The sequence below is a fragment of the Haemorhous mexicanus genome, chromosome 3 (assembly GCF_027477595.1).
Source record: "Haemorhous mexicanus isolate bHaeMex1 chromosome 3, bHaeMex1.pri, whole genome shotgun sequence".
In the NCBI taxonomy this organism is placed as follows: domain Eukaryota; kingdom Metazoa; phylum Chordata; class Aves; order Passeriformes; family Fringillidae; genus Haemorhous; species Haemorhous mexicanus.
This window is the reverse complement of record NC_082343.1, coordinates 87,213,625-87,227,772: the sequence shown is the minus strand read 5'-3', so window position 1 is coordinate 87,227,772 and position 14,148 is coordinate 87,213,625. Positions and strand designations below refer to the sequence as shown.

Here is a 14,148-nt window from a genome sequence, read left to right as displayed (position 1 = left end):
TCAGTACCAATTTTGCACCCTAATCTTTCAATGCAGCTTATCTTTCTATCACAAGTCCCTTCACAAGTTTTCTTAACTTTGCACAACTTTACAAGTTAACTTCTTGGTAGGTAGCACAGAAGCAGAATGTAACTTTGCAAGCTAGACTTCCGATAAGATGTCAGAAAAGTCGAAAAGCAAAGCACCTTACTTTGTAATTGAGCCTCAACCTTCTTTTCCTCTGGTATCCCTGGGCCGCCCGTCTGAACTACACAAAGCACAACATAGACAAAATGAATGAGGGAAACAGGGTTAAGTTTTTCAACATCAAAGAAAAGCACATAAGGAATTAGAGACATGCATCTAACAAGCCTCAGAACATGGAAACATAAATGCAGGTTCTGAATATACCACCTTTACTTACAGATTTGACAACATAGTATTCAGCAGGACACAAAATACAGAAAATGTAAATATCTAAGAATCTTCTGTATTTGTACTTCTTGTAGAGTCATTTCCTGAAAATTAACTGCAACATGCCTGGAAGAAATACGAGTATTACCCCTCTCTAGCACCTAGGGGAATTGATAATTTTCACATGGTTCTTTGTGAAGCCTGAGACATGACGAAAAATGTGTCATAGAAAAGAATCTGCTGTGCATTTTTATTTAATTAAATTTATTTTATGCTTTTTAAATTATTAATATAAATTATTAAAGCTTAAATTTCATATTTTAGCATGCATTTAGGTATATTGTGTCATTTTAATATTATTTGATGAATATAGTTTACTTCCTCACACAGGATGCCAGTTCAATTCATTTGTTACTGAGCTCAATGATTGTCTTCCCCTTGAATTCAGCAGATGAAATTTATTGGAAGGAGGTATGGCTCAAAAAACATAGTGGCCTCCTGCCAAGAATTCTATAGAGGTCGGCAGACACTCTATCCATGTTAGTATCCTTTGATCTCTCACAAATTTTCTCTGCTTCTACTAGGACTAATAGAAAAAGGCTGTTCAGACAGCTCCATCGAAGGAAGGTTTGGGTATGTGACAATTTTGTTGGAGAACTGGATCAAAGCCGAGTTTTGTGAATGACCGCTCAGTTATCTTAATTGGCTTTCTAATTGTACTGCAGCTACTTACTTGTCAACTGGCCAAAAACAGGCAGACTCTCCTCTCTGTCGTCATATGAAGCTATTGACACAATATACTCTACATCAGGTGTAAGATCTGATATGACAGTTTGGGTAGTGCTAGGTGAAAGAGTAAATTCTTTAGTAGGTCCATCTGCAATAAATATATAAAACACTCAATGCAGCCTTAAAATACAATAATATTGATAAGCTGATTGTAAAACAAGATGCAACAATAATCTATCTCAAACCAAATAATAATTTTAGAATGATACACTTTCTGTTTTCATGAAGTATAACTATTGAAACATGAAATTTTAGGCTAATGTGATTTTTTTAATAGTGAAAAAAATTGCTAAAGTGTTTAATAAATTCCAGGAAATTTGAAACTTGAAATGCACATTAAAAATGTACTATCATTTAACAAATCATGTCCTGTTCTCATTCAATATCACTTTTACACTGATTATTTCTTAAAGTGAAATAGAATAACGGCTGTCTTAGGCAGCATAATACAATTCTTGAACTTTAAGGTGAAAGCATAGAAGAGGAGCATAGTGATGATTCCACCTTCTTTTTGCTCTCTACAGAGCAAAGGTATCCAAAACTTGTTACTTGCAGTCCCAAAATGATAAACACTAAGGCAAGAACAGTTCTAACTTGGAACAATAACTGTTTTTCTTGTATGCCCTTTGCTTTTACCCAGGCTTGATCACTAACTTACAAAAGATTTTAATGGTTACTCTCATACCTAAGTTAGATATAGGCAAAAATAAACTCAACATTTCAAAACACGTAATCACACTAAAAAATTTGACAGAACTCACCATTTGTTGGAACCACAGTTATTCTGTAACCCACTATTGCATCTGGTGGCCTTTTCCATGACATTTGAACATTATGTTCATCTATAATTGTAAAATTCAAGTCTGATGGTGGGTTAACTGCAAAAGATTTATACCAGGTAGATGTTTAACATTTTGAAAAAGTTTTGGCAAATGAATAAATAAAATAATGTTGAGCAAAGCTTACTAAAATTGTCTTTGCATAAATTTGTTTCCAACAAATATAAAGATATATTGTTGGAAAAAGAGTAAAATAAAAGCTGACAAAATATGACAAAACATCAAAGAGTATATGCATTACAGAGGACAGCACAGAACATATGTTTCTTGAGTTGCCAAGACATTCAAGAATGGCCAGCAAAATCAAGCACAATAGAAAACACATTTGAATACATGTACAATGAGTTCACAGATAATCACCACATATGCAAACATTTCACATAACAATTAAAGGAATTTTTTTTTTACATGCTGGGTGCAATCCGTACAAGCATGCCAAATCACAACCTGCTTACACTATCATGAGATCATTTAGGATGTGAAGAACACAGTACTCTTCTTAATTAGACATCAAAGAATTGATCAGCTTTTTTTATATAGTCTCTGCATATTATATTTCTTATCAATTTTACTGAATCTAGAAACTTGGCAGAGAAAATAAACTATTTAAAGAATACAGGAAAAGACTGGGCATTTAATGTTCAGTAAAACAATTTCTGTTAGGGTCTAGATAGGAATGTACATGCAAAATGTATATCAGCAATAATGATACACTGATGTATCATTATATTACAAAATGTGGAGAACTTCACCCCTTTGTTCCTAGAAGCCACTAAAGTGACATACTTTGCATATAGCAACAAAGGATTTAGGAACTAAGGGAATAATAAATGGCCTTAGAAGGGGTTGCAATTTGCCAAAATATTCGAGCTGATGCGAAGTTCTCAAAAATAAAATTCTACCTGTTTACACCAGATTTCTGTACAATTTCAAAGGTGTAAACTATTGGTTTCATGTTCCCTTTGCAGCAGGTGTACCCATACTAATAACGGCATTTTAACATAAAATGCCAGTATGGTTCCAAACAACACAATGTTAATTATGAAAAGACAACATCAAAATATATTTAAGGACATTTATTTTACAGAATTTATAGAAAACGGCAAAGAGGGCACCAGTGAACTGAACAAATGACTGCAAATAAAACTTGTAGGAGCTGATGACAGAAGTAACTGAACAGTACAGGAAGAAATAGTTTATATATGCTAATTTGCAGCATCATGCATACATAAATGAAATGTTGATTATTGGTTTTTTAGCTTCCCATAATGGACAAAGCCTCCATGTACAAGGTTCATTACACAAAGACATTTAATAAATATTTTATAATGATATTCTCTTTTTAAAATTGTCATGCTTATTCATGCAGTATTTTACTGACTCACTGTCAGTGCATGGTAGGTGTATTATATATTATTGTTTAAACAGGTCTACAAAGTAAGATTAGATCCAGCCATACTTTCCTTAACTACTAGTGAGAGAGTTTTGCAGGCATTTTTAAAAGATAGATCTTCTGTTTCATAGAAGATCCCCATCATATGTCAGATTTCATATCAGATTTGAATATCATTTTAAAAGCAGATAAAGTAGTAAATGCTAGAATGTTTAATTATGAAAAGACACTGTCCAATTACAAAAAGTAAAACTGAGCTAAAAAATATAAGACATTTTTTCCTTTTAATTTTCTTTAATTTATAACCATAGGATAATATGGCTTTATAATACTGATACAATAGATAACACTAGTACTGAAGTAAATGTTATTTTTCCTGTTGTCCATACACAGGCAGTGAGATTAGACCATTAACCTGCATGCACAGTTTATTCATCATTCAGTTTATGAGTAGCACAATGCTAGAGATGGCAGGGTAGTTACTTAGTATCAAAATCATGCAACATGTGTTAATAGTAAAATACATTTTGATGATAAGAATATCATTATAAAATATTGTTTCAGTAGCAATGGCTCAGGACAAATTTAATGCAAAGGCAGAGACAACTGACCTGAGCATGCTTTTTAAAAAAATTCAGTACATGGAAAAAGTAGCACCACCAACCTTGCAAGTAAATTGGCATGTTGCAGCAGACACTTTAGGCTTTAACTGCTGAAGGACAGCAGCAGCCCAGCTTGTTGATATCCAAATGACCGGATTCCAGAAAAACTGAAAAAGCTGACTGTGAGGAAAAGTCTTTAGCATTTTAACGGATGTTTTTCCATTTTATGAAAATGGATGTGGGTCTGGCAGGTAACAAGAATAGTACATTGACACATGAGTGATGTATCCATTCATACAGGTGATCATAAACAATGGCATTGCAGGGGAACTTGAAAGTCCCCTTGTCCATCCCATGGTCAAGACAAGATTGGCCACCCTGCGTCATTCCTGACATATTTTCCTCAGATCATTCTTAAAGACTTCCACTATCCACAAGACTGTCAGCTTCCCACAGAAATTACTCCAAAACCTCAATGCCTTTATCATCATAGTTATTTCCTTGCCTTCATTGCTGTACTTTAAATTCATTCATTCTCAGCCTATGGCTGGCTTATCAAACTCAAGCACTGAATACTTCTATAGAAATCCAAAAAGGAATATTTCTTGAGTGAAAAAAAAAAAGCTCTTTGGATCCAATGTCATCAAAATATCTTCCAGATGGCCTGTGAGCTTTTGATACTCAAAGAGAATCTCCAAAACATTCATGGACCTTCACAGGGGTCAGATTTCACCCAAGTGAAACCAGCTGTAGGTTGAAGACCAAACCATGGTCATATGACTGAGAGTAGTAAGCTGATATGAAGTGAAGAAAAATGTTTAGATGATAAAAACCTTATTGTGATAGTAAAACAGGGCAACTGTTACTCCATCTCATTAAAATTCTTCTTCCAGAAGGGAATTCACCAGTGAAAAAATAATACATTTGCAATACTGAATCAAACCAGAGGAAAAAAATGCTCCTTGTTGTAGTAGGAGTTTGCCCCTTTACAGGGACAAACCTTAAAACTTCACTCAACAAAATCTTATGTGTGAGTGCAGCTTAACTCCAGCAAGCAGTCTTGATGTCAGGCTACTTGCAGCAGTGAAGTTGCACCTATTCTTAGTGTAGTGACCCTGATCCTGTGTCCAATAAAATCCATGCCAAACCTCTCACTGACTTGTCAAGGTACAGGATCATGATCATAATGTGTCATGGTGTTGCAGTGTTGCCTTTGTACAGTGACCCAACTGTTGCTGCACAGAAATGCATGGCTCCCCTACAGGTTTCCAGAGTAGCAAAAACATATCCTGCTGTACAACATTCATGTTTCCACAGCATTAATTTTGACCACTCTTAGAACTGTGTTATGATCATTTCCTTAACTGGATCTTCTATATTATGCACCACGAAAGAAAAACAAAATAAAAAATCAGACATAATATACTTAAAACATTGCCAATTCTTGTGTTACATAAGAGTATAATTTCTGGGGAAAAAAGAAAAAAAAAGGGGCAAAGCATCTTTCTCATGCTATGCAGGTCTTATATGTCTTATATTAGCTTGTATTACTTCACAGGAAATATAAAAAATGTACAGTTTTTTGAGGATAACACAATGTGACTGCTAGAGGATCCCAATGAATACCTTAACAAGGCAGAAATAAAATGTGACTAGAATATCAAGTAATTTATACCTAGAACCAGATTTAGAAGTGATACAAGTTGGAAGTAGCTGCCATCCACAATCCCTATGTGAAACATATTTTGTGATTCCATCACTGTAAAGGACGCACTATAATTAGCATTTAAAATAATGTGTTTGCCCATGTTAAAATATCATACAATCTACAGAAGCTGAAGAGTAAGCTCAGCCTTACCATCCCAGTGATAAGGTCTGCTGAGGCTGGAAGGTGCCAGAACTCTTCATTTACTATTTTTTTCAGAAATGGCATGAATTTGGTCCAGCTAACCAGATCATGACCCCAGTTAAGCTCCTCTGAAGCCTGCTTTGTCAATGTGACTGGAATGACCTACAGCCAAGAAATGTAGTAAAGAGCAGCTTCTAAAAAGAGCAGTTCTCAGACTTGTTAGATACTCCTTGCCAATCACAACACAGAAACATTGCCATCTGTATCTTTGCATTTTTTAGTTTTATATATGTTTATGAAACTTCTTCAAAATTGAAGATGCAAAGCTCATAAATGTACTTTAAAAAATTCATTTAAAACTATATACCCATACAAATAAAGACATACATATCTCAACATAACCCATATATATATATATATATATATATATATATATATATATATATACACACATTGTATGTATTAATAGTTACCAAATTTTACACCTGTGTGCATATATTGTATATGCATGTGTATATACTTCTAATTAACAGCAGGAAAAAGTATAGTCACCCTCATGTACATAAAAATTTCAATTTCACATGTCAATCTACATGACTCTCTATTTAGGAACTTTGAAATCAACAGCTTCTTTCTCAAAAGATATTGCCATCAAAATATAATAAAATAATGGTTCTACCAACCAGTTTCAAAACTTCAAAAGTTTCAGCTATCCCAGATCACCTCTGAATCATTCAGTCAATGAAAATTAATGTACTCAATGCAGCTTTATTACAAGCCAAAAATTCTAATCCTTTGCAACTGCTATGCTGCAATTTTTTGTCACTTACTATACTGGTGTCCTGGTAACAGATTTTTCACCAGACAAACCTTTTTATGCACAACACAAAGGTTCCACACCTGGATCAGTGATGCCCTCCTTCCCTACCTCCAGCCTAGAAGACAGACTTTTCTATGTCTGAACCAATTCCTGAAAAACTGAAAAGTCAGCACCTTCAGAAGCTCAGTTAGGCTACACAAAACCAACAATTTCCTCATTTCTTTCCTGTGCCTTTGAAAATCCCTCGGGATTAAGGAGCGTGATATGCTACAGAAGCCATGACAACATCACAGCAGTAACTGAAGGTTATAATTAATAGATTCTTCACATGCCAATGTACTTAACTATGACTAGAATAAGAGCTTTTTGCTACTTGTGATCACAGATGAAAAAAATACTGTAACAGAAAGAAATTCTGACATGTGGACAGACATGGAATGCACTGGAGTATTGCTGTGCCGGACTAAAAAGGCACAAAACAACTTTAAGTATAAACAACTTTATGTTTAAGTATAAAATATAGAATCACACATGAGGAGTTTAAGCTGGGAGAGATATCAGAAGGATTGCAAAATAAAACAAGAAGAATTCCACTGTAAAAGAAAAGCAAAAATGCTGAGCATGAAAACAGATTTGCTTCCTTGACCACGGTAAACAAACAACTTACCCAGTGAAAGGGCATGAGTGCATTTAGACTATATGTGGGGCTTTCCTCCCTCTAGCCCTGCAGTTACTGCCCAACTAGAAACTCCTGTTCTGCTGCACCTCTGCAGAAAAGCTCTAACGCCATTGCTGCAGCTCACTTACTGCTCATTGCCAAGAGCAGCAGAGCACAGCTCTCACAAAGGACTTCAGAGCAGCTGTGATGCTGATGAAGAATCAGTTTCATACTGAAAAGTTCAGGAATCTATGGACAGCAGCATCAGATAAACACCAGATCTCCTCCCAGGGGAGACTGAAAAATAAAAGCTGAAGGAGGGCAGAAAATAAAACTAAGCTTTTTATTTCCTCTGCTCTCACCCCATGTTTCCACGCCATATCAAGAATTTTCATCACATTAAATGGCCCTCTCCCTTATTCTCCTTTCAATTTTTCATCCCATCAAGTGTCTACCCACACCTTTGGGAAAGAAATTCATGTCCTGTGAATGGTACATGGAGTGTCAAAAAGAACCAAGAAAAGTGACACAGGACTGACTGACTGCCACAAAGTGACCTGAAATTTGGAAAAATATGACCAAGGGACAAATGTTCACAGGAGAAAGTCGGTTCAGCAGACAAGATCTAAGTTGCAATTACACCAAAGTAAAGTAAATACATAAGTAAGGAAATAACTTCTTAAAGTAACTAAGTTGCAATTTAAAAAATTATGCAAACTTGCAGCACAAAATTAAAACAGTGCAGAAGAATGATCAGTATAGTGCAAACAAAAACCCCACTGTAAAAATCTCTACAAAAGCAGTTCCCACCACAGCAAGTTCTAAGGCACTTCTAGTTTTGAGCTTTCATTTTCAGCACCACTATTTCTCACTCCATTTTCAGCACCACAATTTTTTGTCCCACACTTCCCTGCTCTAACTTCAAAACTTTGGAGCTAGGAGAATTTTCTCATAGAAACATGATCACTGTAAATTAGGTATTTTATTTATCAAACATTTCTGAGTGCAAAGTAATGTAAGTTCTGTCCAAGAGCCCTCTACAACTCTCAAGATCAGGTTTTATCTTCATCTTTTGCTTGGCAATAGTGCGTCCTCCAACATTGAATCAAGGTCATCCAGCTATGTGTCAAGATTTGCTGTTATAACTCTGCTGCTCCAAATACATTTTTGTAGCTTTCTTTAGCAGTACTGAAGCTAAATAAAACACCTTCACTTACATTCCTAAATAACATACTCCATACATGTAAATTGCAGGGCAGGACAACAGCAATATTAGCCCAGCTCTAAGTGAGCTCCCTTCTAAGATGAGGAAGAATGCACAAACACATCCGCTCCCTTCCTCCATCAAAAATGTACACTTTCTCTGCTTTCTCTGGCACAGAAGTCCTGCGTTTCAAATGCAACTCTGAAATGACTTCAAATGACCTTTTTCAGTTCCTTTGCCAACAGCAACACAGCATGAGACGAAGGCGGTGGACTGATTCTCTCCTAGGGTGACCAGATGTTGCACTACTGGCAAAAATGCCATCTTTTTCCAGAAAGCCAGTGTATTTTACATCTGCATGCCCCAAGCAAGCACTTTACTACTGCTTAGGGGGCATACACTGCAGAGGCATCTCTGACACACAATGCTTTTAGAAGAAATCAGCCAAGGTGACCAGGTCCAGACAAGGGAGCTTGTGGCAAGCCATGATCAGGAAATTTGTTTCAGTTCAAGACAGAAAGAGAAGGAAGGCAAAAAAAAAAAAAAAAAAAAAGAATTATCAGTTGCTGGCTTCTGTTTTTTTCCAGTAAATCCAGGAGAGTTCACACCTACGATGGAGTCAGGTCCCAGAGGTCAGATGAAGTCATTTCAGTGCAGGACGTTCAGCCTTTTAATTTCCCCTGGAAGCCACTGCTGGCAGAAATGCCATGGCCATGACCAAAAAGCCAAGCAGCTCACACTGAGGGCACAGGACAGCGTTGCTGTTAATCCACCGGGGAGCAAATGCCAGGCCAGGCCATGTGGAGCCACGCTGTGCCAAGTGTGGCAGCGAAGATGGGTCTCCCCAAGCCTTCAGCTGGAGGCAGGATGCTGCCACGGCCGACAGGGGCCTCAGCCTCCAGAGAGACTGCGCTGAGGGCTGAGGAGGAGGAGGAGAAGGAAAAGGAAAGCCTTTTTGGAGGTGACGGTACCACATGCGTGCCGGAGCCTTGGAGCCCCCGCTGCCACAGCAAGGCCTGGCCCAGCCTTCCCTTCAGCAGTGCCCATGAGACATGTCACGGCGCTGGCAGCACCTCCCCAGGCGTGTTGCCCGGGTCAGACCCAGCACAGAAGCTGAGGTGTCCCTGAGGGAGGGTCCGGCCACCCCGAGGCTCAGCCGGGGGTCGCCCCGCCGAGCAGGGGAGGCCGATGCACCGGCAGGCCGGTGGGGCAGGGGCGGGGCGTCCGGCCGGACAAAACACACAGGCGCAGAGAGCCACACTCTGTTGGAGCATTTTATTTCAAAGTTGCAGGTTGTTGAGTAGTAGGTTTTCCGTTTCCTCTCTCAACATTACTAAAAGAGGCCAGAGACCAGCCCCTCTTGGTCCGTCCTGGGGGCAGAGCCATGTCCCCGGCCACGCCGGGCTGCCCGCCAGCGGCAAAGGGCTCCTCAGGGCGCTGCGCCCGGGTGGCCACACCAGCTGGGCCACGTCCTGCCTGTGGGGTGGTGTGGACAGCACACCAGAGGGACAGAGAGAGGGAGCTACGGTCCGGCCCTCTAGCCGGGAGAAACAGAACACAGAAGGAGCTGGGCAAGGAAGGAGAGGCGTTTCTCTGAAGGAGAGAAAGAAAGAAGGTGAAGTATTCACACTCAAAAACAGAGAGGGAGAGAGCCAGTAGCTCAAGGCTGATTGGGAGGTTTGCTGGTCAGCGGGGCACCAGGGCAAGAGGGCAGGGAGGAGAAGGTTACCTTCAGCCTCGATGGAGGAGAGGAGGGTGGCTGCGCACAGAGCAGCGACTGCCGAGCACAGCGCTGTCTTCATTTCTGCCCTTTCAGATCACAACAACATGAATGAATCTGCAATGATGGGGAAGGGAGGAAGGGGGAGAAACGAGAAGGAAATGATACATGTGGATTAAAGGATTGCGTGGGTGTATTCATGAAACACAAAAAAGACAAACCGTGGATTTCACTTTGTTCCCTTATCCCCAGCCCCCACCCACGGGACCAGGTTGAAACTCTAGACTTGAAAGCTGTCCAGGACGACGAAAGATCTGTATGACTAACTGGAGAGTCTCGTCTCGCTATAATGTGCCTTTTGTTGCTGAACCCTTTCCAATCACAGTAAGCACATGAAGTCTTAACCTAGTTAGGGTTAATTTGATCAGGGAAGAGCAGTGAAGATCTGTGCCTCCGCACAGGCAGGAGCCAGAAGGGAGCTCCATGACTTCATCGCTGAATGTGATGATAGCTAATTCAGAGGTCATTCCTGCTTTGGATCAACTAAATGTCTCTTTCAGCTGGGGATTTTAATCGGCTCCTTTTTCATAACTGTTGAACCACTTAGTTAGCTTTGTTTTACTGGTCTCAAGGCAGTTTGGAAACTGTAATAAAACTTTTTTGAGGGGTTCTGCCTACAATTGCGCTATTCTTCATTTCTTGAAAGTCTGAAATAGGTTATACAGAAGTGTGTGTAACACACATCTGAAATTTGACACGTCTGTCTAGCCATGATGTTTCAACATCTGATAATTCATTTACATGTCCTGAGAGAAAATATATTTAAAATACACTATATAAAGCTGACAGGCCTAAGAGTCTCTAACCAACTGCAAGTTGTCTAGCAAAAGAAGTGGGATTAGGCCAAGTTAGTGGCTCTTAATTGCAAACAGCCATACCTTCATAACTATATGCTCTAGTCCATGTAAAATTACTGCCAATTACTCCAGCAAAACTTTCCAAATTATTTCCTTGCCTAAGTAAAGTCTAATATGAAACTACACAAGCATGTAAGTGTTTCTATAGTTTCAGATTTTCTATCACAAGAAGTAGGAGAGAGGCAATTTGTATGAATAAAGTCATACATGCATCATATATCATAATTAGGCCGGGGGAAAGAGAATTCCAAAAGCAATTAGGCAACAGATTTTATCAGGAATGTTCCAAGAGCAAAACAAAAGAAGAAAACATAAATTGTTAGTCTGCAGAAACAACTGAAAGGGAAAACAATATTCTTTTGCCATCTAAAGAACTACCCAGCAAAGCACATTTGGTGGGAAGACGCTATGGAGATCCAGGAATTTCCCAGTTACTGACTCTGAGCTTAATAGGCTTCATCTGAGCAGCTGTATATACTTGCCTTAGCCAAATGCCTTAAGTGCACAAGAAAATACCAAAAGCTCAATGAAAATCTAAGCAAAGGTTTCAGACTAATGGCAGTTCCAGTGGCTAAACAGAAGAGTAATATTGACCATAATGACACTTACACAAGAAAGGCCAAGGTTAGTATTAAAGTGCTCTGAAAGCTCCAAAATCGTATCACTGCTCTGCGTGGGAAACAGCTGCCCCTGGGCAGATCTACAGCATCCTGCAGTGAGTTTAAGGATTGCCTAAATTCAACGCTAAAAGACATTTTGTCCTGATAATCTCGTGCGAGCTTTGACTGCCATCTTTTGATCGTTTTGAAAAGCAACAGAAATTAATCATCTCACAAAGACATCTAGGAATTCTCCACTGCTGCAGGTCTACCATTCCTGATACACACTTTTATTTCATGAAATACACCATCTCAGCCAAAGCATTCATTTCACTGTTTCCTTTTCACGAATTTAGGTGTGTGAAGGAAACCCTGGAGGTGGCAGAGGACACCTCCTGGCTCAGCAGGGACACAGGAGACTTCGTGTCAGGACTAGAGGTTTTCTCATTGATCTTTAGAGACCACTTAGAAAAAATCAAACCCGAGCTTTCACAGTGCCAATCCCATCTCACACTAGTTCAACCTACAAAAGCTTAGCCAAAGCATTTCTAAACCACACGATGCACGACATTTAACGTTTTCATGAAGAAAAAACTAACGTCAACGGGAAAAAAAAAAAAAAAAAACTGCAGGAAAAGCCCACTACCTTTATATCAAAGATATAAAAAACTGGAAGCAGGATAAAGCATCACCGGCAGCTGCACACACAAGGGAGAGAAGCGAGAGCTCCTGCCAAAGCCGCAGCAGTAGCGTGCCTGCAGGCGCCTTGGGCGCTGACAGCAGGCTCCGCCTGGAGCCTCCGGCCACCCTGAACCTCCGTCTCCGGGACACCACCGCCCCTGCCCGCCTCTCTGCCCAGGCTCCCGTCCGCCGGCAGCGCTCGGGGCCGGCATCCCGCCGGCCTTCCCCGTGCCTTTCCCGGGCTGACAGCCAGCAGCCCCGGGGCGCTCTGCCCTGAACCTCTCCGCCCGCCCGGCCGCACGCCTGCAGCCGGCTCTGACATGCCCAACGCGCGCACACACGCTCCTTCCTAATCCCGCTTCAGCTTCCAGCCCAAGGTGCATTGGAAGGGGCTGCGTGCGCGGTGAGTGCGGACAGAGCGGGACACGGGGGTCGGCGGCGGGGGACCCCGCTCCTGCGCGGGCACACACAGACCTTCCGGAGTGGCCGCAGGGTACTGGGGTCGGTGACGGGACAGCTCCTCCGGCGATGTCTCCAGTGATGCCCGCAGCGGCGGGAGCCGCAGCCGTCGGACCTGGATAAAGGGAGGAGGATAAAGGATGAAGCTCCGGGGGCACCTTGTGGAGGGAGCAGCAAGTAGCAGCAGCGGCAAATGAGGAGCAGCAGCAGCGGCAACAGTGAGCGCAGAGGAGGCGTCTCGGTTACTGTAGCTCCCGATGCGAGGGGTCTGTCTGGGAAGACTCGCCTTCTCCAAGTGGGAAGAGCCTCTTCTCAATCTGCTACTTAATAGAGGGCTGTTCCCAACTCTCAATTTACCCTCGTAAGCGGTTACGAAACTTCAGGGAAGGTGGACTGCTGCCACCGGGTGATATATGCGCTGCTGTGCTCCAGCAAGGAAGGGGATCCACTTCTGGAAACTGGCGCATACCTCCGCGCATTCCTGCGGCATGAGACGGGAGCCGCGGCGGCAGCGCGCCCGGAGGCAGGGGCCCGGCCCGCCGCCCCCTCCCTTCCTCCCCTAGGCTTCCCAAACGGGGAGGACACGGGAGGGCAGTGGAAAAATTGAGTCTCCGGGCAGGCTTCGACGGACGGCGGCGCAGAGGGTGTCCCCGGGCGGGGGGTTCCACGCAGCCCGCGCCGCCCCCGCGGAGGACCCGAGGCTGGGCTAATCCCTGGCACAGTCTTGCAAAGGAGTGCGGGCACTCCCGGGAGCCTTGAGGGCAAAGGTGATAGTAATCATTGTGACACGGTTCAGGTGTGTCTAGCCTCAACGCTATGCAGCCGTACATACATTAAACCTGCATTAAATACACACTCCCCCCGAGAGCCCTCCGCCTGCGGCGGGGGGTGTACAGTTCCCCTGGCTGAGGGACGGGGCGCACGGCCGCACCGACCCTCCCTCGAACCCCGCGGAAAATCCGCGCCCTTAGCCCATGTCTGAAATTCTGTGCCTTCAAGAACTTCACCTTCCAAAATTGGATAGTCCTCTGGGGGACAGGCTCCGCCAGGGTCTCCCTTCAATGCTCTCGGGAGCCTCCTCGGGTCACCCGACGTGTTCCGACCTCTGGCACGGCGTGCTGCAGAGAGCGACACGGCGAAATAGCCGGGCCCTTCTCTGCCCGAGGGCCCAGACAGAGCATCCCAGGGGCCCCGCTTCAGCAGCGGGACTGCTCCCACACGCCGT

General features: G+C 42.1%; 1 protein-coding gene across 4 annotated transcripts in view; it reads right to left on the bottom strand.

Moving 5' to 3' along the window:
* The window catches only part of COL12A1 (collagen type XII alpha 1 chain), a 100,046-nt gene extending 86,740 nt beyond the window's left edge, over nt 1–13,306 (bottom strand). For 3 of the 4 annotated variants that reach the window (XM_059842602.1, XM_059842601.1, XM_059842604.1), the window contains exons 1-5: nt 12,939–13,306; nt 10,277–10,384; nt 1,944–2,060; nt 1,127–1,270; nt 191–247 (exon numbers count right to left, since the gene is read on the bottom strand). In XM_059842602.1, the coding sequence (XP_059698585.1) occupies nt 191–247; nt 1,127–1,270; nt 1,944–2,060; nt 10,277–10,349 (391 nt within the window). In that variant the 5' untranslated portion in view covers nt 10,350–10,384; nt 12,939–13,306. The remainder of the gene's footprint in view (nt 1–190; nt 248–1,126; nt 1,271–1,943; nt 2,061–10,276; nt 10,385–12,938) is intronic. The other variant, XM_059842605.1, reaches the window with a different exon arrangement.
* Nucleotides 13,307–14,148: the final 842 nt, after the last annotated feature.